The 24,100-nt window shown below is 42.4% G+C and overlaps 1 protein-coding gene across 1 annotated transcript; it reads right to left on the reverse strand.

Annotated features, from left to right (window-relative positions):
• Positions 1–260: 260 nt before the first annotated feature.
• Positions 261–20,424, reverse strand: LOC101328175 (zinc finger protein 671-like). Its single transcript, XM_073796322.1, has 6 exons — positions 16,951–20,424; positions 12,388–12,561; positions 5,488–5,526; positions 3,577–3,703; positions 2,918–3,037; positions 261–2,248 (listed from the first exon to the last, which is right to left on the reverse strand). Exons 3-6 carry the CDS (start codon positions 5,500–5,502, stop codon positions 1,074–1,076), a joined length of 1,437 nt encoding a protein of 478 aa, XP_073652423.1. The 5' UTR covers positions 5,503–5,526; positions 12,388–12,561; positions 16,951–20,424; the 3' UTR covers positions 261–1,073.
• Between the last annotated feature and the right edge of the window lie 3,676 nt (positions 20,425–24,100).

Below are 24,100 nucleotides of genomic sequence, written 5' to 3' on the forward strand. Positions count from 1 at the left end.
TGACATCCCATGTGAAAAAAGAGAACTTATGCAGCTCCAAAAAACACTCGTGGTTCATAAAACTGTCCTCATCTCAGGGTGACCTCGGGACCCACCAAAAATTCTAACATCCAGGTCACATTAGTCCCAGAGCCCTGTAGTCTACTCCAGGAGGCTTTGGACAACAATTCAAATTAGATCAAAACTGGAGTGAAAACCATTCTCCGCCATGATACTATCCTTATTGAAGAATACAAAGATTGGAACACCCACAAAAGACGTGGCTTAAACTATAGTCTTTATTTTTTCACAGAGTAGAGCAAATGGAGGCAGATAGTTCCCAAACAGGGTGATCTGGAGCTAGAAACATCCATCGTGAGCATGACATAAGACAATACCACCAAGGAAAGTAAACTGTAAGCTGCCAAGGGAACCCACATTGGGTCACAGTGGTCAAAGCTGCTTAGGTCCTGTCCTTGACAGAAGAGCATGACAACACCCAAGTGCTCAGGCTATTCATGCTTCCCTCCAGAGAACAGGACAGCACAAAGGTCTACCTACCCTGATCACAATGCGATGACTGATGCCCAGTACTGGGATCTGCCACTTGGGAGAGGTAAAAAACTTACAGTGATATTGAATCCAGCAAGGGGCTTGCACAGGCTAGAAAGTAGAGTATAGCTCCTGAAAAGCTTCCTATGAAGCCAGTACTCATAGGCAATCTGCACACAAGGGCTGTTCAGATGTATGGCATTCAACTTCCAGTTGATGACTTCCTCAGAGAGTCTATTCAGTATGATGTATTAACTAAGGAGACAACTCATTCACTGCTCTCATCTCATTTGAAGGCCCTTCTCTAGATGAACTTTCTGGTATCAAATAAGGTAAGACCTTTGGCTGAAAGCTTTCCTACATTTGCTGTACTCATAGGGTCTATCTGAGCTGTGAAGTTTCTAGTGCTCAGTCAGAGCAGACTTTGACAGAAAACTTTTCCACATCTGCTGCACTGATGAGGCCTTTCTGGGGTGTGAGCTTTTCGGTGTTGAGTAAGCTGGATGCTTTGGCCAAAGAATTCTCCTCATTCAGAATTCTCCTCATATGGTTTTTCTCCAATGTGAACTCTGGTGCTTAATAAGAGTAGAGCTTTGGCTAAAACACTTTCCACATTCACTGCACTTATAAGGCCTTTCACCAGTGTGAACTCTCTGGTGCGTAGTGAGAATAGAGTTTTGGCTAAAACATTTCCCACATTCACTGCACTTGTAAGTCTTTGCTCCAGTGTGAATTCTCTGGTGGACCTGAAGGTGGGCCCTTTGCCTAAAGGACTTCCCACATTCACTACACTCATAAGGCCTTTCCCCAGTGTGAATTCTTCTATGTTTAATGAGGCTGGCGATGTACCTAAAGACTTTCCCACATTCACTGCACTCATAAGGCCTCTCTCCAGTGTGGACTCTCTGATGCTGAACAAGCATGCGTTTATAGGTGAAGGCTTTTCTGCATTCTCCACATTCATAAGGTCTCTCTCCAGTGTGGACTCTCTGGTGCTGAATAAGTTTGCTTTTAGTAATGAAGGTTTTCCCACATTCACTGCACTCGTAAGGCTTGGCTCCAGTGTGAATTCTCTGGTGAACAATAAGTTGGGCGTTTTGTCTAAAGAACTTCCCACATTCTCTACACTCATAAGGCCTTTCCCCAGTGTGAATTCTTCTATGTATAACAAGGTTGGAGTTGCATCTAAAGACTTTCCCACATTCACTGCATTCATAAGGTCTTTCTCCAGTGTGGACTCTCTGGTGCTGAGCAAGCCTGTATTTACGGCAGAAAGCTTTCCCACATTCACTGCACTTGTAACGCTTTTCTCCATTGTGAAAGGCCTCTACAAACTCGGTGTCCTTTTGTGGAGTGACCTGGTGCTGGAGAAGGCCAGAGCTACAAGGGAAATCCTTCCCAGACTCCTGGAATGTGAAAGACTTCTTGGATGCATGGACGGTGTGGCTCTTCATAAAGGTCTTACCCACGTCTCTTCTAAAGAGTTCCTCTCCAGTGTGCTGGTGAAACTGCACACGTGCCCCACAGAGTTTCTGGCCAGGGTTTGTGCCAAGGTCCTCAGCTAGATGCAAACCACCTTCTAAGGACAGGCAGCACGTCTGCCAGGGATAGGACTTCAGGGTGGACAGGTCTGCCTCTGAAGTATTTATTTGTGGCACTTCTACAGAAACATTCTGCTCAGAAGGTGTCTGCTTGTTCTCTGCTATATACCAACACCCTGAAAGCAGAGAAATACGGGTAAACTTGACATAGGATTTTGGTATAAGGAGGCAGCCCCATCACAAATGTTTGTCTGACATAGAAAGGAATAAATCTATGGGACTGTTTTCAAGACAAGAAGTTGCAGGGAGGCTAGGCAAGTCTTGCTGTACAGTACTGACCCTCTACACATCACAGGACAGGGAGCACTCACCAGGCAAATGACAGAAGGATGCGATGGAATGCATAAAGGAGCTAGGGGTCCACAACTCATTCCTCCAGGAACAGTTTTCACTAGGACCTTGGCGCTGGTGACATGTGTGTGCTATGTGGAAAGCTGTATCCAGGTCCAGGAAAATCTGATTTTCACTAAGTAGCTGGCGTTCAAGGACTATTTTGAGGAGAGGTGCAGACCTCATGAAACATTAAGTGTAGGTGAATAGTGGAAAGCACAGCAGAGGGAGGATGGAGAGGAACAATTAGGAGTGGAAGACAGAGAGGTGAGGGATAATTCTGGGTTGGAAGTCAGAGGAAAAATCACAGGAGGCAAGTGTCAAGGATGGAGGAGAAACAGAAATGAGGTACACAGTCACTGGCCTTGACACCAAAACAGTGTTGGGTATGGGACATGTTCCTGATATGATGTGAATCAAACCATGATGTCACTTCCTCCCCCAATGCTAATTACCAGGGCCAGGCCATATTTGAGCCCCTCTTGCTCTGTCTGGAGTCATGTCCACTCTGTCATGTACCCAGGGTTCTCCTCTCAGCTCCAGCTGGACAACATGGTACCTAGAAGATGAAAGTCCTAAGAGAAAGACACGACAGGTGAACAGTTGGTACTGGCCTGAGGTGCAACCAATCCCAAAACAACCTCAGGAAAAACATATGTAACAAAAAGAATCTTTGAGATGAGGGTCTCACAGAAACAGTCAAGAAGACCCCACAAATACTGACCACATTAAGTCCCAACAATTCCTGGAATGGTAAAGCCCCAAGAAATGTCAGCTGGAAGGTGGCAGAGCCTGGAGCACAGAGGTGCAAGGGTCTATGGAGTCAACTTAGCAGGGAGTGGCTGAGACTAATGGAACCCATTGAACTAATTCCAAGTCTTATGACCCAGAAAAACTTCACTGAAAAAACTTCAGAGCCGCTGGTATTGGGGATACTCCTGAAAGGAGATCGTATACACATTCACTCAGCCTTGGCACCAACAACACAGATGAGAGGGAAGCAGTAATATAGATGTGCCCACTGTCTAGCTGTGAAAAAAACAGGCTTGCTTTTGGAAAAATGGGGAAAGGCGGAAACCTGCCTGGGATGCTGGGAGAGGTGTGAGGGCCTTACCCAATGACGCAGCAAGTGCAAAGGTCTCCAGCATGACATCGTGGTACAGGAATCTCTGGGCCTCATCAAGAAGCTTCCATTCCTCCTGGGAAAAGTATACAGCCACGTCCTCAAAGGTCACAGAGCCCTGTGATGACAGGGACAGATGTCTCCATAAGCAGCCTCTCTCCCCAGGACCCCATAAGTGCCCCTAATCCATACTCACTCGGTTCATCTTCCTCCCCAGCTCCCTAACTTAGAGGGCACTGGTACCTAATAACTCTTCATACTTCCTTGAGCACTAGGTACAACTCTCAGCAACAACAGGTAGGTAGGTGGGCAGACAGATGCCATCTAAGCTGTGGGCCTGGTATGCATGTCTCCCTCCCTCTCCTGCAAGACAACAGCCTGAGAGTCCCCAGGATCATGTCTCCCGGACACAAACAAACTTGGGCTCATCATTCTCTCTTAAACTCCTGGTATGAGGGCTCTGGGACAATTTGGTCACACACCTTCCCCACATGCATACTCACTGGCTAACTCCTCATACATCTGATCCCCATCACCACCACCCAGCCCACAAAACTGGCATGTCTCCTGCCTCCTCACATACCGTCCTGCACATGGCATCAGAAAGTTCCTGCCAATGCAACAGGATCCCACCATACCCCAACTCTCCACCGGTCTGTTCTGAAGGCTTCCCCACCAGGCCTTGTTCCTGACTTTAACCTCAGTCAAAACATGCAAATCTAAATACGCCTGTTCATGTTCCACCTCTGTATTGCACATTATGTCTCTTCACCAGTTGCAATCTCTGTCCATATAACACCCATTCAAAATCCACACCCACTTGACACACCTTAGGTAAACTCATCTGACATTCTGTCAGAAACTACCCAAGTTCCACCACAAAAGCCTAGTGAGTGCACAGGAAGAAAAATAACCACCAGCCTGACTTTACTTTCACTTCACCTACATTCTGCTTTCCCTCTGCATCAATTAATCAATTTCATAGGCACTCCCCCATAAAAACCTGAGCCACCTGATGGACTTTCCCTCCCGCCCCCCACCTTCCCACTGATGACCACTCTTCTTATCTGTCTTTGTGACAGCCCCCTTATCTTCCCTTGTCCCCTAATGGCATCCTGAAGCCTCCGCCAGCACTCTAGATCTGCACGTTCAGCCGTCCCCTTGTCTCCTATACTTGGAGTCACTGGAACATCTGAGAATCAAAACAGCCAAAACCCAATTCCTAATATTCTCACAGAAAAGGACTGCTACCACTGACTTCCCCATCTCAGTTGATGGCACTGCCACCCTTCCAGATGCAAAGGGGAAAAAAACTTGGAGTTATCCGTGAGCCCTCCACATTAGAAAATCTGATCAGCCCCTACTTTAAAAGCAAATCCAGAAGCCAAGTATTTCTCCTACCTCCTCATGCACCACTTTGGTCCAGCAAGAACTAATGTGCATCTGGATGACTGCAATAGCCTCCTTCATTATCTCCTTTTCTTTCTCTCCCCCAGTCTCTTGTGCACTCTGCAGCCAGGAGTAGCCTCTTAAAACCTAAGTCACATCACTTTCCCTCTCTGTTCCAAAAATTCCATGTCTTCCATCATTCTCAGAACAGAAACCTCTTCTCAGTCTACCATTCTAGGTCTAACTCTGGCCCCCTTGCTCTCTGTTCTTACCAGCTGTTAACAAAGACCTACAAGTCCTAAAACACTCCCATCTCAATCTCATCCTCAAACATTTATACATATTACCCGCTATACCTAAGACAACCTTTCACATCTCAGTCCACTGGCTGCCAAAAATGGGAATCTGTCCATATAACCTCTGGCCTGGACTTGGAAACCTGGGCTTAGGGTCCCCAGACACCAAGTCCAGGAAGAGTGGCAGCAAAAGACTTCTAGGACACCTGACACTCACCAGTGCAGGGTCCATAAGTGGTTCTGCTGAATGTGGAACCTGTGGGAAGAGTAGGGCCATGTAATATTAATTCCCATCAGCAACATAGACAAAAAAGGTTAATGAGTGAACCATTTAATATTTCAGATGAAGACAAATGCTCAAGAGGAAACTAAAGCATAAAAGAGGGCAGAAAATGTTACAGTTGTACCATAAGGTCATGTGGACATCTTGAGAAAAGGCCTTCCAAAAGTGGGACAAACAAGTACAAAGCCACTCTATCAGAGTCATGCCTGGTGTCTTTGAGCAGCATTTACAAAGCTAGTATGACTGGAGCCCAGTGAGCCCAGAAGAATAAGGGATCGTGTTGGCAAGGAAATGGTGTTGGCATGTCATAAAGCACTATTATAGTCCTAAGTCACAAATATCAAAATTAAGTCTCATTTTACATACAGGTCTGTTTCTGACACTTCCATTTGATTCCCTCTTCTATTTCTCCCTTGCTAATAATATATTTTTCTCTTCTTGTAGCTTGTAGTTGGCCCTCACATCTGATCAGAAGTTCGTATATTATACTTCCTTTTCCAATTTTACTTGGTTATCTTTTTGTTTTGTTGTTGTTGTTGTTGTTGTTTTTGCAGTATGCGGGCCTCTCACTGTTGTGGCCTCTCCCGTTGTGGAGCACAGGCTCCAGACACGCAGGCTCAGCGGCCATGGCTCACGGGCCCAGCCACTCTGTGGCATGTGGGGTCTTCCCGGACCAGGACACAAACCCGTGTCCCCTGCATTGGCAGGTGGACTCTCAACAACTGCACCACCAGGGAGGCCCCTTTGTTATCTTATAAATTATTGCTTTATATAAAATTTCAGCTTACATAATCCATATACTAAGTTCTGATTAGAAATTATTATAACATTATGGAAACTGGTTCAAGATGGCAGAGTAGAAGGATGTGTGTTCACTGCCTTTTGTGAGCGCACTGGAATTACAACTTACTACTGAACGATCATTGACAGGAAGACACTGGAACTCAGGAAAAAAGATACCCCACATCCAAAGACAAAGCAGAAACCACAATGAGAGAGTAGGAGAGGTGTAATCACAATAAAATCAAATTCCATAACTACTGGATGGGTGACTCACAAACTGGAGAACACTTATAGCACAGGAATCCACCCACTGGAGTGAAGGTTCTGAGCCCCAAGTCAGGGTTCCAACCTTGGGGTCTGGCAACAGGAGGAGGAATTCCCAGAGAAACAGACTTTGAAGGCTAGCAGGATTTGACTACAGGACTTCGACAGGACTGGGGGAAACATATACTCCAAGCTTGGAGGGCATACACAAAGTAGTGTGCACATCAGGACCCAAGGGGAAGGAGTAGTGACTCCATAGGAGACTGAACCAGACCTACCAGCTAGTGTTGGAAGGTATCCTGCAGATGCAGAATATGGCTGTGGCTCACCACAGGGACAAGAATAGCGGCAGCAGAAGCTCTGGGAAGTACTTGGCATGAGCCCTCCCAGAGTCCACAATTAGCCCCATCAAAGAGGCTGTAGCCTCCAGTGCTGCGTCGCCTCAGGCCAAACAACCAACAGGGAGGGAACTCAGCCCCACCCATCAGCAGACAAAACAATTAAAGTTTTACTGAGCTCTGCCCACCAGAGCAACACCCAGCTCTACCCACCACCAGTCCCTCCCATCAGGAAGCTTGCAAAAGCCTCTTAGATAGCCTCATCCACCAGAGGGCAGACAGCAGAAGCAAGAAAAACTACATTGCTGCAGCCTGTGGAATGAAAACCACGTTCACAGAAAAACAAACAAAATGAAAAGGCAGATGACTATGTACCAGATGAAGAAACAAGATAAAATCCCAGAAAAACTACTAAATGAAGTGGAGATAGGCAAAACTCGGAAAAAGAATGGAGGCAAAGATCAAGAAGATGCAAAAAATGTTTAAAAAGACCTAGAAGAATTAAAGAACAAACAAACAGAGATGAATAATACAATAACCAAAACGAAAAATATACTAGAAGGAATCAATACCAGAATAACTGAGGCAGAACTCACCTGGAAGTCAGAATGGTGGAATTCACTGCTGCAGAACAAAGAAAAAAGAATGAAAAGAAAAGAAGACAGCCTAAGAGACCTCTGGGACAAAGTTAAATGCAACAGCATTCGTATTATACAGGTCCCAGAAGCAGAAGAGAGAGACAACGGACCTGAGAAACTATTTGAAGAGATTATAGTTGAAAACTTCCCTAACATGGGAAAGGAAATAGCCACCCAAGTCCGGGAATCACAGAGAGTCCCAGCAGAACAAACCCAAGGAGTAACATGCTGAGACACATAGTAATCAAACTAAAAAAATGAAAGACAAAGAAAAATTATTGAAAGCAGCAAGGGAAAAATGACAAATAACATACAAGGGAACTCCCATAAGGTTAAAAGCTGATTTCTCAGCAGAAACTCTACAAGCCAGAAGGGAGTGGCATGATATATTTAAAGTGATGAAAAGAACCTACACGAAGATTAATCTCATTCAGGATCTCATTCAGATTTGACGGAGAAATCAAAACCTTTACAGACCAGCAAAAGCTAAGAGAATTCAGCATCACAAAACCAGCTCTATAACAAATGCTAAAGGAACTTCTCTAAGTGGGAAACACAAGAGAAGAAAAGGACCTACAAAAACAAACCCAAAACAATTAAGAAAATTGTGACAGGAACATCCATATCGGTAATTACCTTAAACGTGAATGGATTAAATGCTCCAACCAAAAGACACAGGCTCACTGAATGGATACAAAAACAAGACCCATATACATGCTGTCTACAAGAGACCCACTTAAGGGGTAAGACTTAGGGACACATAAGACTGAAAGTGAGGGGATGGAAAAAGATATTCTATGCAAATGGAAATCAAAAGACAGCTGGAGTAGCAATACTCATATCAGATAAAATAGACTTTAAGATAAAGAATGTTACAAGAGACTAGGAAGGACACTACATAATGACAAAGGGATCAATCCAAGAAGAAGATATAACAATTATAAATATATATGCACCCAACATAGGAGCACCTCAATACATAAGGCAAATGCTAACAGCCATAAAAGAGGAAATTGACAGTAACACAATAATGATGGGGGACTTTAAGACCTCACTTACATTAATGGACAGATCATCCAGACAGAAAATTAATAAAGAAACACAAGCTTTAAATGATGCAGTAGGCCAGATAGATTTAATTGATATTTATAGAACATTCCATCCAAAAACAGCAGATTACACTTTCTTCTCAAGTGCACACAGAACATTCTCCAGGATAGATCACATCCTGGGTCACAAATCAAGCCTCAGTAAATTTAAGAAAATTGAAATCATATTAAGGATCTTTTCCAACCACAATGCTATGAGATTAGAAATCAATTACAGGGGAAAAAGGTAAAAAACACACACAGAGGCTAAACAGTATGTTACTAAATAACCAAGAGATCACTGAAGAAATCAAAAAATATCTAGAGACAAATGACAATGAAAACACAACTATCCAAAACCTATGGGATACAGCAAAAGCAGTTCTAAGAGGGAAGTTTATAGCAATACAAGCCTACCTCAAGAAACAAGAAAAATCTCAAATAATCTAAACTTAGACCTAAAGGAACTAGAAAAAGAAGAACAAACAAAACTCAAAGTTAGTAGAAGGAAAGAAATCATAAAGATAAGAGCAGAAATAAATGAAATAGAAACAAAGAAAACAATAGCAAAGATCAATACAACTAAAAGCTGGTTCTTTGAGAAGATAAACAAAACTGATAAACCTTTAGCCAGACTCATCAAGAAAAAGAGGGAGAGGACTCAAATCAATAAAATTAGAAATGAAAAATGAGAAGTTACAACAGACACCACAGAAATACAAAGCATCGTAAGAGACTACTAAGGGACTTCCCTGGTGGTACAGTGGTTAAGAATCCACCTGCCAATGCAGGGGACACAGGTTTGGGCCCTGCTCTGGGATAATCCCACATGCCGTGGAGCAACTAAGCCCGTGCACCACAACTACTGAGCCCAGGTGCCACAACTAATGAAGCCTGCATGCCTAGAGCTTGTGCTCCACAACAAGAGAAGCTGCCACACTGAGGAGTCCACACACTGCAACAAAGACCCAATGCAGCCAAAAATAAATAAAATAAATAAATAAATAAAAATTTTAATTGAAGAATAAAAGCCATATGATCATCTCAATAGATGCAGAAAAAGCTTCTGACAAAATTCAACATTCATTTACATGATAAAAACTCTCCAGAAAGTGGGCATCGAGGGAACCTACCTCAACATAATAAAGGTCATATACAATAAACCCACAGCAAACATCATTCTCAATGGTGGAAAACTGAAAGCATTTCTTGTAAGATCAGGAACAAGACAAGGATGTCCATTCTTGCCACTATTATTCAACATAATTCTTGAAGTAGTAGCCATGGCAATCAGAGAAGAAAAAATAAAAGGAATACAAATTGGAAAAGAAGAAGTAAAAGTGTCACTGTTTGCAGATGACATGATACTATACATAGAGAATCCTAAAGATGCCACCAGAAAACTACTAGAGCTCATCAATGAATTTGGTAAAGTTGCAGGATACAAAATTAATGCATAAAAGTCTCTTGCATTCCTATACACTAACAATGAAAGATCAGAAAGAGAAATTAAGGAAATAATCCCATTCACCATTGTAACAAAAAAGAATAAAATACCTAGGAATAAATGTACCAAGGAGGTAAAAGACCTGTACTCAGAAACTGTAATACACTGATGAAAGAAAACAAAGATTACACAGATGGAGAGATATACCATGTTCTTGGATTGGAAGAATCAATATTGTGAAAATGACTATACTACCCAAAGCAATCTACAGATTCAATGCAATCTCTATCAAATTACCAGTGGCATTTTTTACAGAACTAGAACAAAAAAATCTTAAAATCTGTATGGAGACACAAAAGACCCCGAATAGCAAAAGCAGTGTTGAGGGAATAAAATGGCACTGGAGGAATCAGACTCCCTGTCTTTAGACTACACTACAAAGCTACAGTAATCAAAACAATATGGTACTGACACAAGAACAGAAATATAAATCAATGGAACAGGACAGAAAGCCCAGAGAAAAACTCAAGCACCTATGGTCAACTAATCTATGACAAAAGAGGCAAGGATATACAATGGAGAAAAGACAGTCTCTTCAATAAGTGGTGCTGGGAAAACTGGACAGCTACATGTAGAGAATGAAATTAGAACACTCCCTAACACCATACACAAAAATAAACTCAAAATGGATTAGAGACCTAAATGTAAGACTGGACACTATAAAACTCTCAGAGGAAAATATAGGAAGAACACTCTTTGACATAAATCACAGCAAGATCTTTTTTGATCCACCTCCTAGAGTAATGGAAATAAAAACAAAAATAAACAAATGGGACCTAATAAAGGTTAAAAGCTTTTGCAAAGCAAAGGAAACCACAAACAAGACAAAAAGACAGCCCTCAGAATGGGAGAAAATACTTGCAAATGAATCAACGGACAAAGGATTAATCTCCAAAATATGTAAACAGATCATGCAGCTCAATATTAAAAAAACATACAACCCAATCCAAAAATGGGCAGAAGACCTAATTAGACATTTCTCCAAAGACATACAGATGACGAAGAAGCACATGAAAAGTCACTCAACATCACTAATTATTAGAGAAATGCAAATCAAAACTGCAATGAGGTGTCATCTCACACCAGTTAGAATGGGCATCATAAGAAAATCTGCAAACAACAAATGCTAGAGAGGGTGTGGAGAAAAGGGAACTGTCTTTCACTGTTGGTGGGAATGTAAATTGATACAGCCATATGACGAAGAGTATGGAGGTTCCTTAAAAAGCTAAAAATAGAATTACCATATGACCCAGCAATTCACTACTGGGCATATACCCAGAGAAAATTGTAAATAAAAAAGACTCATGCAGGGACTTCCCTGGTGGCACAGTGGTTAAGAATCTGCCTGCCAATGCAGGGGACAAGGGTTCAAGCCCGGGTCTGGGAAGATTCCACACGCTGCAGAGCAACTAAGCCTGTGCGTCACAACTACTAAGCCTGCACTGTAGAGCCCACAAGCCACAACTACTGAGCCCAAGAGCCACAACTACTGAAGCCCACATGCCTAAAGCCCATGCTCCGCAACAAGGAACTGCAACGAGAAGCCCACGCACTACAATGAAGAGTAGCCCCTTCTTGCCGCAACCAGAGAAAGCCACGCACAGCAACGAAGACCCAACATAGCCATAAATAAATAAATAAATGACGCATGCACCCCAAAGTTCACTGCAGCACTATTTACAAGAGCCAGGTCATGGAAACAACCTAAATGCCCATCGACAGATGACTGGATAAAGATGTGGTACATATATACAATGGAATATTACTCAGCCATAAAAAGGAACGAAATTGGGTCATTTGTAGAGACGTGGATGGATCTAGAGACTGTTATACAGAGTGAAGTAAGTCAGAAATAGAAAAACAAATATTGTATGTTAACACATATATGTGGAACCTAGAAAAATAGTACAGATGAACTGGTCTGCAGGGCAGAAATAGACACACAGATGTAGAGAACAAATGTATGGACACCAAGGGGGGATGTTGGGGTGCGGGGAATGAATTGGGAGATTGGGATTGACATATACACACTAGTATGTATAAAATAAATAACTAATAAGAACCTGCTGTATATAAAAGAAATAATAAAACTCAAGAAAATTATTATAACATTATATAATAGAATTCAAGAATACAAATTTTAAATTTTTATCCATGTTATTTATATATCCTTTTTCTTTCATAAATATTCAGACAGATTTTCTGTAATTTCCTACCTGCTTTTTTCTCCTGCAGTAGAGAAGGGAACCACCATTTGTTGACTTCACAGTGAAAATGAATCTCAGAATTCCCTGGTGGTTCAGTGGCTAAAACTTGGTGCTTTCACTGCCATGGGTTCGATTTCAATCCCTGGTCTGGGAACTAAGATCCTGCTAGCTGCACAGTGTGGCCTAAAAAAAAAAGAGAGAGAGAGAGAGTTACAAGAAGAAAATGGCACCAGAAAATTAATCTGTGATAAAGGGGTTGTTGCTGGCATCAGAGTAAAAGTGCTTGGCCTCCAGCAGTTTGAGATAAGTGGCTGTCAAAGATGACTCCTTAAACTTAAGACAAAGGAAACAACATATGAGACCTGACCTCTATTCCAACCTCATTATAAAAACATGGAAATTTCTTTGGTTCTAAACATCTTGATAAGGATTCCCAGCATTATAACTTTTTATCCTTAAAAGGATTCATTTTGTCCCCCTTAAAACAAGTATTTTAACCAGATGTCTTAATCATTTTCTCTTCCAATACCAGCAGAGGATGATGACGTAACAGTAAAATAAATACTATTAACAGAGTATAATCACTGCAAAAGCAGAAACCCTCTAAGTGGCTGCATACTGTAAAACTGTAAGTTTACCTAATGCATGATGTGTATAAAAATACAACTACGGCATCACTAATCATTAGAGAAATGCAAATCAAAACTACAATAAGGTATCACCTCACACCAGTCAGAATGGCCATCATCAAAAAATCTACGAACAATAAATTGTAGAGAGAGTGTGAAGAAAAGGGAAGTCTCTTGCACTGTTGATGGGGATGTAAATTGATACAGCCACTATGGAGAACAGTATGGAGGTTCTTTAAAAAACTAAAAATAGAACTACCATACGACCCAGCAATCCCACTACTGGGCATATACCCTGAGAAAACCATAATTCAAAAAGTGTCATATACCACAATGTTCACTGCAGCGCTATTGACAATAGCCAGGACATGGAAGCAACCTAAGTGTCCATCGACAGATGACTGGATAAAGAAGATGTGGCACATATATACAATGGAATATTACTCAGCCATAAAAAGAAACGAAACTGAGTTATTTGTAGTGAGGTGGATGGACCTAGAGTCTGTCACACAGAGTGAAGTCAGAAAGAGAAAAACAAATACCGTATGCTAACACATATGTATGGAATCTTAAAAAAAATAGGTTATGAAGAACGTAGGGGCAGGACAGGAATAAAGACGCAGATGTAGAAAATGGACTTGAGGACACGGGGAGGGGGAAGGGTAAGCTGGGACGAAGTGAGAGAGTGGCACTGACAGATATACACTACCAAATGTAAAACAGATAGCTAGTGGGAAGCAGCCGCATAGCACAGGGAGATCAGCTCGATCAGCTCAGTGCTTTGTGACCACCTAGAGGGATGGGATAGGGAGGGTGGGAGGGAGACGCAAGAGGGAGAAGATATGGGGATATATGTGTACATATAGCTGATTCACTTTGTTATAAAGCAGAAAGTAACACACCATTGTAAAGCAATTATACTCCAATAAAGATATTAAAAAAAATACAACTAACTACGGGATAGATTAAGACTAAGTATAACAATCTCATTCAAAGCACTAAATTAAAATTAGTAACATGGAGCAAAACAAGATCAAAAAGTGGAAATGTCCATTTAAATACAATAATAATTTTAACATATACGCTAAACAAATGTGTGCTTTATATACCCCAGAAAGCAAAGAAGGTATGGCCAGCATAGCAATATTTATAATTACAGAAAGGAGACCAAAAATAAACAAGCCAAAAGAAAAAAACAAAGAAAGCCTTCAACAGCAGGATTTATAAAGATATTTTACTCATATACTGTATTCACACTATTAGAACACTGCAAAAGAAGGAAAATTAACGGATAGCCATGAAAAAATGGGTAAAGTCCCACCATATTGGGTGTGACACATCATAATACTTATATGATTCCAGTCATAAGAGAGTTTTAAGATAACTGAGCGAAGGTAAACTACAGTCGTCGAATATTTTCCACACAGCTGAAACTATCAGGAAAAGCAACGAAATGCTTACTTGAAACATCAGACAATACCTTAACTTTTGGGGGATGGGGATAACTGTTATGAAAGGAACCCATAGGCGGCTTCTGGGGTCCTACTTATATCTCATATCTTGACTTGAGCAAAGAACGGGTATTAGTAAGAGCTGCTTATTCAACTGAACATGGAAGTTCCCTGCAATTTTTTTTTTCCCCACGCACGTCTTATTTCAATATTCGGAAAACCAAGGTTTTGGGAAACAAAAAAACACAAACATAGGATGCTCGTTATAGAACATTGATAAGAACGAAAATACTGCAGAATGAGAAGAGTTGTCTGAGGGTCCGGAGGGAGCAGCATTTACCTGAATCGCACCCATCCGCTTGGCCGTCCCAGCGGAGTCTGTGGGCAATGGTGGGGCCCAGGCACGGAGGCCCGTCCCGGCCCCGAGACAGAGTCAGGCCGGATGGCGCCCACGCGGAGCCTCAGCCTTTCCTCAGAGCAGCGGACACAGTGCCTTCCTGGCTCCCTTCACCTGGTGCCGACCCAAGGTACCGGAGCGGGCACCAGCGAACAGGTCCGAGTTTAAAAATGTCGCCCGCGGTCGACGCCGGAAGGCCCGCCCAGACACCGCCCCCCTAGAACGGAAGTGGCTCTCTCCTGAGCCGTCATTGGTTCAGGGGCCCTTACGCGCCGCGCTTTGCCTTCAGGGTAATGTGGTTCACAGCGCTCTACGACCTGTCAAGTGGCGGTGCTCCCCACCTCTGGGAAAGTTCCTCCTCACCCTGAGGGTAGCTGGGAAGGAGTGTCCCAAGGCTCTGAGTACTGGCGGGGTTCACGCTTCTTAAAGGGGACGCACCGAGATATCCGCAGAACCACGTTTCTTAAAGGGGACGCACCCAGATTTCCGTGGAATGTAGTCTGTGCTGTTCAGAGAGAGGTACTCAGATATAATAGAGTTATATTCATATATATATATATATATATATATATATATATATATATATATATATATATATATATATAAACTATAATAGAGTTATAGTTCAGATGTTCCCCAAACCTAAAAAAAACAAATGCGCACATGATACCAAATTGTCACTCAGCCACAAAGTGCATCCATCCATAGTTGGGGTCTAATAAACACGGTCTTACTGCTTTTCCAAAGTATGTAGGCTGATGCTTTAGACTCAATTTATGAGTCTCAGTGTGTTAGGTCAGGGTCAAGAAAGCAAAGTTTCCAGACAGGGCCATGGTGGGGAAGACAGAGGAGGGATGTGGGATGGCCAGAAGCAGGTGGACAATGTGTTGTGTCTCTGCTTCCCTCAGAAGAAACGTAGAGCCAGTGACGGTGTCCCATTCAGGGGTGGACACATAATTCTTACTCCACATTTAGATATGTATTCAGTTCTTTTCTAGAATCTAAGATCTACCTATCTCAAAAGAGTGACTTACCACATGCCATTTTCTCCCTGGACAGTGACTCTACGGTCCCAGTCATAGTTTATTTACAAAGGGGGCATTTGAATCCTGAGATAAAGGATTGGTTTACATGATCCTCGTTCCTTGCTGGGTACAATATAATTTTACCCACAATTGCAGTAACAATGCATGGAGAGTTGATATCATCTCAGAAAAATATTTGTGAAATTTGGAAATTGCTGAAATCCATCATTATTTAATTATTCAAAGTTAGTGGCCAAAATAGCCCTTGACCATGTGAACAAGGTTAGGCTCTCAGTGCAGTTTCTAGAGACACTGAAGTCTGAGAAGTGAGGGAATAAAGCAGAGCACGTAGTTACACAGGAAACTTGGCTAGCTTGTGGTTATAGCTTTGTAACATGTGATCTATTATTTATTTATTTAAATTTTTTTTATTTAAGTACAGCTAGAAGGGCTATGTAAAGAGAGCAGACAGCTAAAAACAAACAGGGTATCTGTAGCATCATATTTATTCCCTCCTTAAGAAACATTCTTTAAGTTTCCCTCTTAAGAAACATTCATTAAGTGCCTACCCCATTCCAGGCACTACTTTGGTTGCATCAAGATCAAAAGAGAAAAAGATGCCTGCCCTCATGAGTCTGACCTTCCGGTCAAAGGAGATGAACAGTAAGAATTAATGACAACACAGTCAATTACAGAATACATTTATGTGTTTTGAGTGTTAGCCAAAATTTCAGAAATGAAGACGTGATTGATCAGGTATTTATTTAGGGCTTGTTAGGACACCCAGGAAACGTAGGTGAGAGAAGCACTTGAATTGTTACCTGAACTACAAATGGAGGAAGCCTATAAAGGCAAAAAATGGAAGGCCACAGTTAGTTCCATAAGTTGTTTGTCAAGAATTATAATTGGAGCTGTCAAGAAGTAAGGGTGCTTATAAAGCAAGGATTGGTTAGGGTCAGAAATGGCTATATAGTTACAAAGGGGGGAATGTTGAAACTGCAAGGTTGTAGTTAGCAGAAGTTTTAAAAATGTCTCGTGTCTGTTATCAAACTGAACCTGGGTCTGCTCACCTACTTTCTTCTGATTGGTTGCTGGTAAGGTCACAGGGTGATTTTCAGGAATATTCATCATCAACTTTCTGTTTCCAACCAGTCTCAGGCTTATGTGCTTGTTGTCATCATGTAGTCACCATCCTCCACCTGGCTGGAGGTCTTGTTTCTGCAAAACAACTCAAGGATATGCATCAGATTGTTATCTATAACCTTTCAGAAGGAACTAGAATTCCTGTGAGTGTTTTATCACTGAACTATTGTTCCAACTGTCATTACTGGTTTTGACTGCTTTTCCTTTCTTTCTACACTCTCACCTCTCTAATTAGTAACTACTTGAATCTGCTCTTTGGAACTCAGGGAAGGCCTAGGAAACTAAAGTCTTTCTCTATGTTCAGGAAACAAGGGAGACTTCCCTGGTAGCACAGTGGGTTAAGACTCTGTGCTCCCAACGCAGGTCGGCCTGAGTTCGATCCCTGGACAGGGAACTAGATCCCACATGCATGCCTCAATTAAGAGTTCACATGCCACAACTAAGGAGTTCACCCACCACAACTAAGACCTGACACAACCAAATAAATAAATAAATATTAAAAAAAAAAAAGAAACAAGGAGGACAGACTTTTGTACCCAGGGGGGCCCTGCAGGGTCCTGTTCAGTTTCAGAAACAAGGGTGCCATGGCTTGCAAAGCCTGGTTCAGCTAGGCCTCAGAGACACCTCTGTAACGTCTCTTCTTGTGCTTTTCCTCTTGGTCACCTCTGCGTGGACCCAGAGCTCTAGAAGCCCATACAGGTGGGAAAAATCCAGAGTCCATAACAACGCCATCCCTAAAGGATGCAGGAAGTTCCACTCACCTGTTGTGCACTGCATCTTAAGAGCACTTTGCTAAGCCTTCACTGGCTCAGTCACTGTACCTGCAGACTGAAGTGACTTCTGGGTAATACAGTTCCCAAATGAAGCATGTAGATCTCCAAAATGTGATTTATTTTCATACTTGAAAACACGGGTACTTAACTACTTAGCAGGAAAGGTAAAGACAATGTTTAGACTTGCCAGAAAGGTAAAAATGAATAAAGAAGCTGTACTGTGGTATGTATTCACTGGCCTAACAAATGTACCACAAGCACCTAAGGAGTTTCAACCACAATAGTAGGTGCATGGGACATATTGGGAATAGGGTTGTCAGCTGTTTCATGTATACAGCACAAGTCCTGTATTTCACAATTTTGTCCACAGTCCTTTTACTTCGTCAGCACGACATAAACATCGTACATCCCGCTTTTTGCAATGATTTCCAAAATGCCGTCAGTTAATTTGGAAAATGCTTTATGGTTTCTCTCAGGTTTGGCTGAGGGAAGACTAAAAACAGATATTAACAAATAAAGTGCTTACTTTACATAGTCAGGAGAGGGAAAATGTGTTCCTTGGCCACAGTCCAAAGTCATGAACAAATAATCATCATTTCTAAGAGATAACTTTCGATGAATACATGTGTCCTCAAAATCAGCAGGGTCAACGACAGCCTCAAGAGAGAAACTAAGCTTCTGGAAGTTAGCAAATCATTGATAGGGACAAGCTTTTGAAATTTAACCAATCGGTGATAAGACTACTGCTCTCCAACCCGAGTCCTGAAAGACAGCCTATCAGTGACAGCTCCAGGCTCCTAAGCAACAGTCAATCAGCAACTACCTCAGTTCCATGCCCCAGCTTCTTAAAGTCAGCTGGTCAACAGGAGTGACCACACTAACACTGCGGAAAGTCCAGAAATCCTTCAACACACACTTCTGAAATTCCTCCATTCCTTAATGACTGGCTCCATAAAAGATAAATGCAGCTCAAGCTTTGTTATAGGACACTGCCTGACAACTACAGCTCTCCCTCGTATGCATGCATAAGGTCCACATTTTTTGTATAAATATTAAGTTCAATTGATTGTTAGCTCAGAAGTTTGTAAACTTTTCAATGGTTCAACATTTGTTTATGGTTTCTTATGAGTTTAGAGTTAATGGCTATGTATAGATGGCAATTTGGGTGGGGATGCAAGGAAAAGAAAAGAGAAGGGCACTGAAACCCTTACTGAGGCAACGGGAATATTCATTGACAACTCTGATGAAGGGTTCAATGTCTATACATATGTGAAAATATGTCATGTTGGACACTTTATATAAATGCAGTTAATCTACATCAGTAATCCCTCAATGAAGTTGTTTGGGGAAAACTTTTTCCCATAAAGCGTTAAAATGCTATTCCTTCTAGAATATCAAACAACTGACAAAGCTGTACTGATCATCAGGACCCTCTCCCCACATCTTACATGAGTCAACTCTGATTCTTTGTCTACAAAACGGGGGAATAATGGAAACATGTCCACTCGTGTCACCAAGAATGATGGCTAGGACACAAAAGACCCATCCCTGAAGAAGAGAATCTCCCTTCACTCCCTCATGAGGTTCCTGCTTTGCCATTATTGTTTGAGAAAAACAGCCCAGAGAGGCTACAGGGATCCATAAAACCTCTGGCTCTGCTGCTCTGCCAATAAACTGGCTACGGGGACTGGTCTGCAGGTCCCGAGTTCTGTACACTCTCTTTCCACCTGGCCAGTTACTCAGATATTCACAGAGGCCCCTTTGGAAGTGGTTTATCCACTCTACTTTGGGGCAGTCTCCACCAGTCCAGTCCCTATTAATCCAGTCACAATTTCTGTACACAATATGGTTCCCAGCCTGGGCCTTGTTAAAAGTTTTATGTCCATGGACATAAACCTACATGATTTTTCTTCCTCAGGACACAGAGCTCCTAGGTGGGTATCAGGAGAAAGCTATCTCTCAATAATACCATGGAACATCCACGAAGTTCATGGTACTGTCAAATATGCTATTGTTTGCAAACCAACTGCCCCAAGTGACTGCGGAGCCACAAATAATCTTCACAACAAGGGCAGGAGATCTTGGTGCAAGGGTCATTCAGACTTTCCTAGGAGGCCTCAAGCAGCAATGCAACTAGGCCAAATCTACACTTAGAGTTGTGTTTTGTCCTCCTGCTGTTTCCTTTGGAGCACACAAAGTTGAGGGCCCCAGAAGTCTGTACTTTTTATTCTGGCAGAGCCCAATTCTGTTCTCAACCCACAGCATACAGTAAACAGAAACCCAAGAGTAAAGGTGGCTTAAACAATAAGACCTAGGGGAGGGATGGAGTGGGAGTTTGGGGGTAGCAGATGTAAACTTTTATACAGAATAAATAAACAACAAAGTCCTACTGTATAGCACAGGGAACCATATTCAATATCCTATGATAGGGCTTCCCTGGTAGTACAGTGTTTAAGAATCTGCCTACCAATGCAGGGGACCCGTGTCCGAGCCCTGGTCCAGGAAGATCCCACAGGCTGCGGAGCAACTAAGCCTGTGCGCCACAACTACCGAACCTGTGCTCTAGAGCTCGCAAGCCACAACTACTGAGCCCATGTGCCACAAATACTGAAGCCCGCACGCCTAGAGCCTGTGCTCCGCAACAAGAGAAGCCACCACAGTGAGAAGCCCATGCACCACAATGAAGAGTAGTCCCCCCTTGCCACAACTAGAGAAAGCCCGCGCGCAGCAATGAAGACCCAACACAGACAAAAATAATTAAATTTATTTATTTGTTTATTTTAAATCCTGTGATAAACCATATGGAAAAAAATATACATATATCTGAATCCCTTTGCTGTATACCAGTAATAAACACAACACTGCAAATCAACTGTACTTCAATAAAAAAGAAAGAAACAAAGAAAAACACCCAATAATAACTTTATCGCAAAAACCAGCAAGGTGAGCAGTTCCTAGGGTGGGTAAAATTGAGGCTCGAAAAAATCTGTCAAGAATGTCATAAGACAATCAATAATGACCCTGAAACAAGCGAAACCTCTGTAAGCGAGTCCTCTGTCCAAAGTGGGTGATGTCCACACCTGAACAAATCAAAGGGGTGGGCATGAGATCTCACCAAAGGGCTCAAATGGCTGGCGAATAGTCCAGGAAAAGCAAGAGACTACAGCAATCTGTTCTCTCTGCTTTCTAAAAAAAATTGAGATATAATTAACATATAACATTTATTAGTTTCAGATGTATAACATAATGATTCAGTATTGGTTTATATTGCAAAATGATCACCACAATAGGTCTACTTCACGTTTTCCTCATAGTTACATAAGTTTTTTGTGTTGAGAACTTCTATGATTTACTCTTAGCAAGTTTTAAACACCCAATACAGTATTACTAACTATAGTGACCATACTCCCTGCCAGCTAATACCAGGAGAGTGGCTTCTATAATACACATGGGCAGTGACAGAACTCCAGTGACGGCCCCAGGCAGGTCTGAAAGTGCAACAGAATTCACCAGTTTCCCACAAACCTGGCCCTTACCGTGAATTTCCCAGTGAGGATGTCTGGATGTACAAGATGCAGTTTCTGGGGGATATCTCCCTCACAGGGGCTAATCTCCAGAGCTTACATCTGTTATTATGTTAAAAAGCCAAGAGCACAGTGGCTGCACGTGTAACGTCTTTCTCCAGTGTGAGCTTCCTGGTGCTGAATGGAGACAGACTAGTGGCTGAAGACTGTCCAACATCTGCTGTATTCCTAATACCCTGCTGGGTGTGGAATAGTTCTGTAAGACCAAAAGTTTCTTGATGGTGGAATACACAGCACAATGATACTGGGATACATGAAAGACAGAACACTTTGTTACTTACAGCTCAGAATGAAAGACGTTAGACAGGCCAACAAAGAGGGCTGAGCCCAGGGACAGGATTAACAGAAAGCTGGAGCTGTGGTGGGCAGTTTATATTTGGCAAGAGTGATGGGATTAGCTAGGTTTCATGAGCTGTCTGTGGATTGGCTATTTTGAATAATTGTATGGGTTCCAGAACATAGGAGCTATCACTAAATGTCTGACACCTTGGTGTCTGGTAGTCCAGAGAATGAGAGCCTGATAAGGAAAGTGGTTGGGGTTGTGGGCTTCATCAGCTGTTCTAGAAGGGGAACGGACAGTTCTTCTCCTGCCAGGGCTTCAAAACTGAGTCAAACCACTTTCAAAAACTTAAAAAGTATATATCAAAATGCTGTGTTATTGACATACACAAACATATAGGAGAATGGAATAAAAGAGCACAGAAACAAACCTTCGCATACATACTCAGATGTTTTTAAAGGGTGCAGAGACCATTCAAAGAGAAATGAGTTTTTTCAGCAGGTGGTGTTGAAAAAACTAGATAACCATACATAAAAGAATGAAGTTGCACATGCACCTTACATGATATAGCTGTATCGGTGTAAAATGGTACAGCTACTGTGGAAAACAGCCCCTTAGTTCCTCAAGAAATTTACATATTGAAATAATGATCCAACAATTTTCCATCTGGAAACATACCTAAAAAGGACAGAAACCAGGGCCTCAAAGAAATATTTGTGCAATCGTGCTTACAACAGCATTATACGCAATAGCCAAATAGTGAAAGCAACCCAAGAGCTCACTGATGAAGGGATACAGAAAAAGTAGCTTATACATAAAATGGAGTACTACTCACTCAAAAAAGACGGAAATTCTGACACATGCTAGGACGCAGATGAAACTTGAGGACATTGTCTTCAGTGAAATAAGCCAGCCACAAGAGGAGAAAACCTTTATGACTCTTATATAAGGTACCCAGAGTGGACAAATTCATAGATAGAAAGTAGAATAGTTGTTGTCAGGGGATAAGAGAGTGGGGATGAGGAGTTGTTGTCTAATGGGTTTACTTTCAGTTTTATAAGATGAAAATACTTCTGAATATTTGTCTGCACAAAAGGTGAATGTATTATTACCGATAAACTTACAGTTAAATATGGTTAAGACTGTAAATGCTATGTTACAAGCATTGTATCACAATTTAAAAAAATTTTAAACACCTGCATAGCAGTACTTCCCAGCGCTAAGTCAGACCAGACTTTTCCCACATTCACTGCATTTATATGGCTTTTCTCCCATGTGAACGCTCTGATGAAAAATGAGCGTAAAGTGGTCTTTTAATGTGCTTCCCACACTGGCTGCACTCATAAGACATTGGCCTAGTGTGAGCTCTCTGGTGTTCAATGAGGCCAGATCTTCGTGTAAAGAACCCTCCACATCCAAGGTGCTCATATAGCCTGGTTTCAGTGTGGATTTTCTGGTGCTGAACCACATGGGACGGTCTGATTAAAGTCTTCCCACTTTCACTGCAATGGTTTTTCTGGTGCTCAACAAGTATGTGTTCACGGCTAAAGGTTTTCCCACATTCACTGCACTTGTAATCATTCTATCCACTTTCAAAGGTCTCCCTGCCCTCCATGTCACTGTGTGTCTTCCCTCGTGTGAGGGGCCTGGTTCTGGAGAAGGCCTGAACTGGCCGGAAAGTCCTTCCCTCCCGTTCAGCACGTCAAGGTCCTTTCTGCCACGTGAAAGCTGCAGTTCTTCACCAATGAAGTCCTCCCTTCATCCCATCTGGGGAGTTTCTTCCTACTCGGCTCCTTTTGGTGCTGGGAAAGACTCACCACACGGGTACACCTCTTGCTCGCGCTGTGTCCCATCATACTCAACCAGGCGCAAAATGTCTTTCAAGAGTGGGCCACACATCACATTAAGAATGAGACTTCTGGGACTTCCCTGGGGGCACAGTGGTTAAGAACCCTCCTGCCAATGCAGAGGACATGGGTTTGAGCCCTGGTCCGGGAAGATCCCACATGCAGCGGAGCCACGAAGCCCATGCCACGACTGCTGAGCAGGCAGTCTAGAGCCCGTGAGCCACAACTACTGAGCCCTGATGCCACAACTAATGAAGCCCATGTGCCTAGAGACAGTGCTCCACAACAAGAGAAGCCACCACAATGAAGAGTAGCCCCTGAGTGCTGCAACTAGAGACAGCCTGTGCAGCAACGAATACCCAATGCAGCCCAAAATAAAAAGATAAATAAATTAATTTAAAAAAAGAAAAGAAAAGAATGAGACTTCTGGATAGATGGACCTGGCTTTGGAGTCTTGACCTGTGACTCTATAACTGCATCACCTTGCTCTGAAAGCACCTCCTCATCCTGGGCTCCATGTTGAAAACCTGAAAGGAGAGACATGTCAATAAACGTGGCCCCAGCAGAAATGTGTCTCAGACACACCCAGCAGT

This window comes from Tursiops truncatus, chromosome 19, assembly GCF_011762595.2.
Source record: "Tursiops truncatus isolate mTurTru1 chromosome 19, mTurTru1.mat.Y, whole genome shotgun sequence".
NCBI classification, from domain to species: Eukaryota; Metazoa; Chordata; class Mammalia; order Artiodactyla; family Delphinidae; genus Tursiops; species Tursiops truncatus.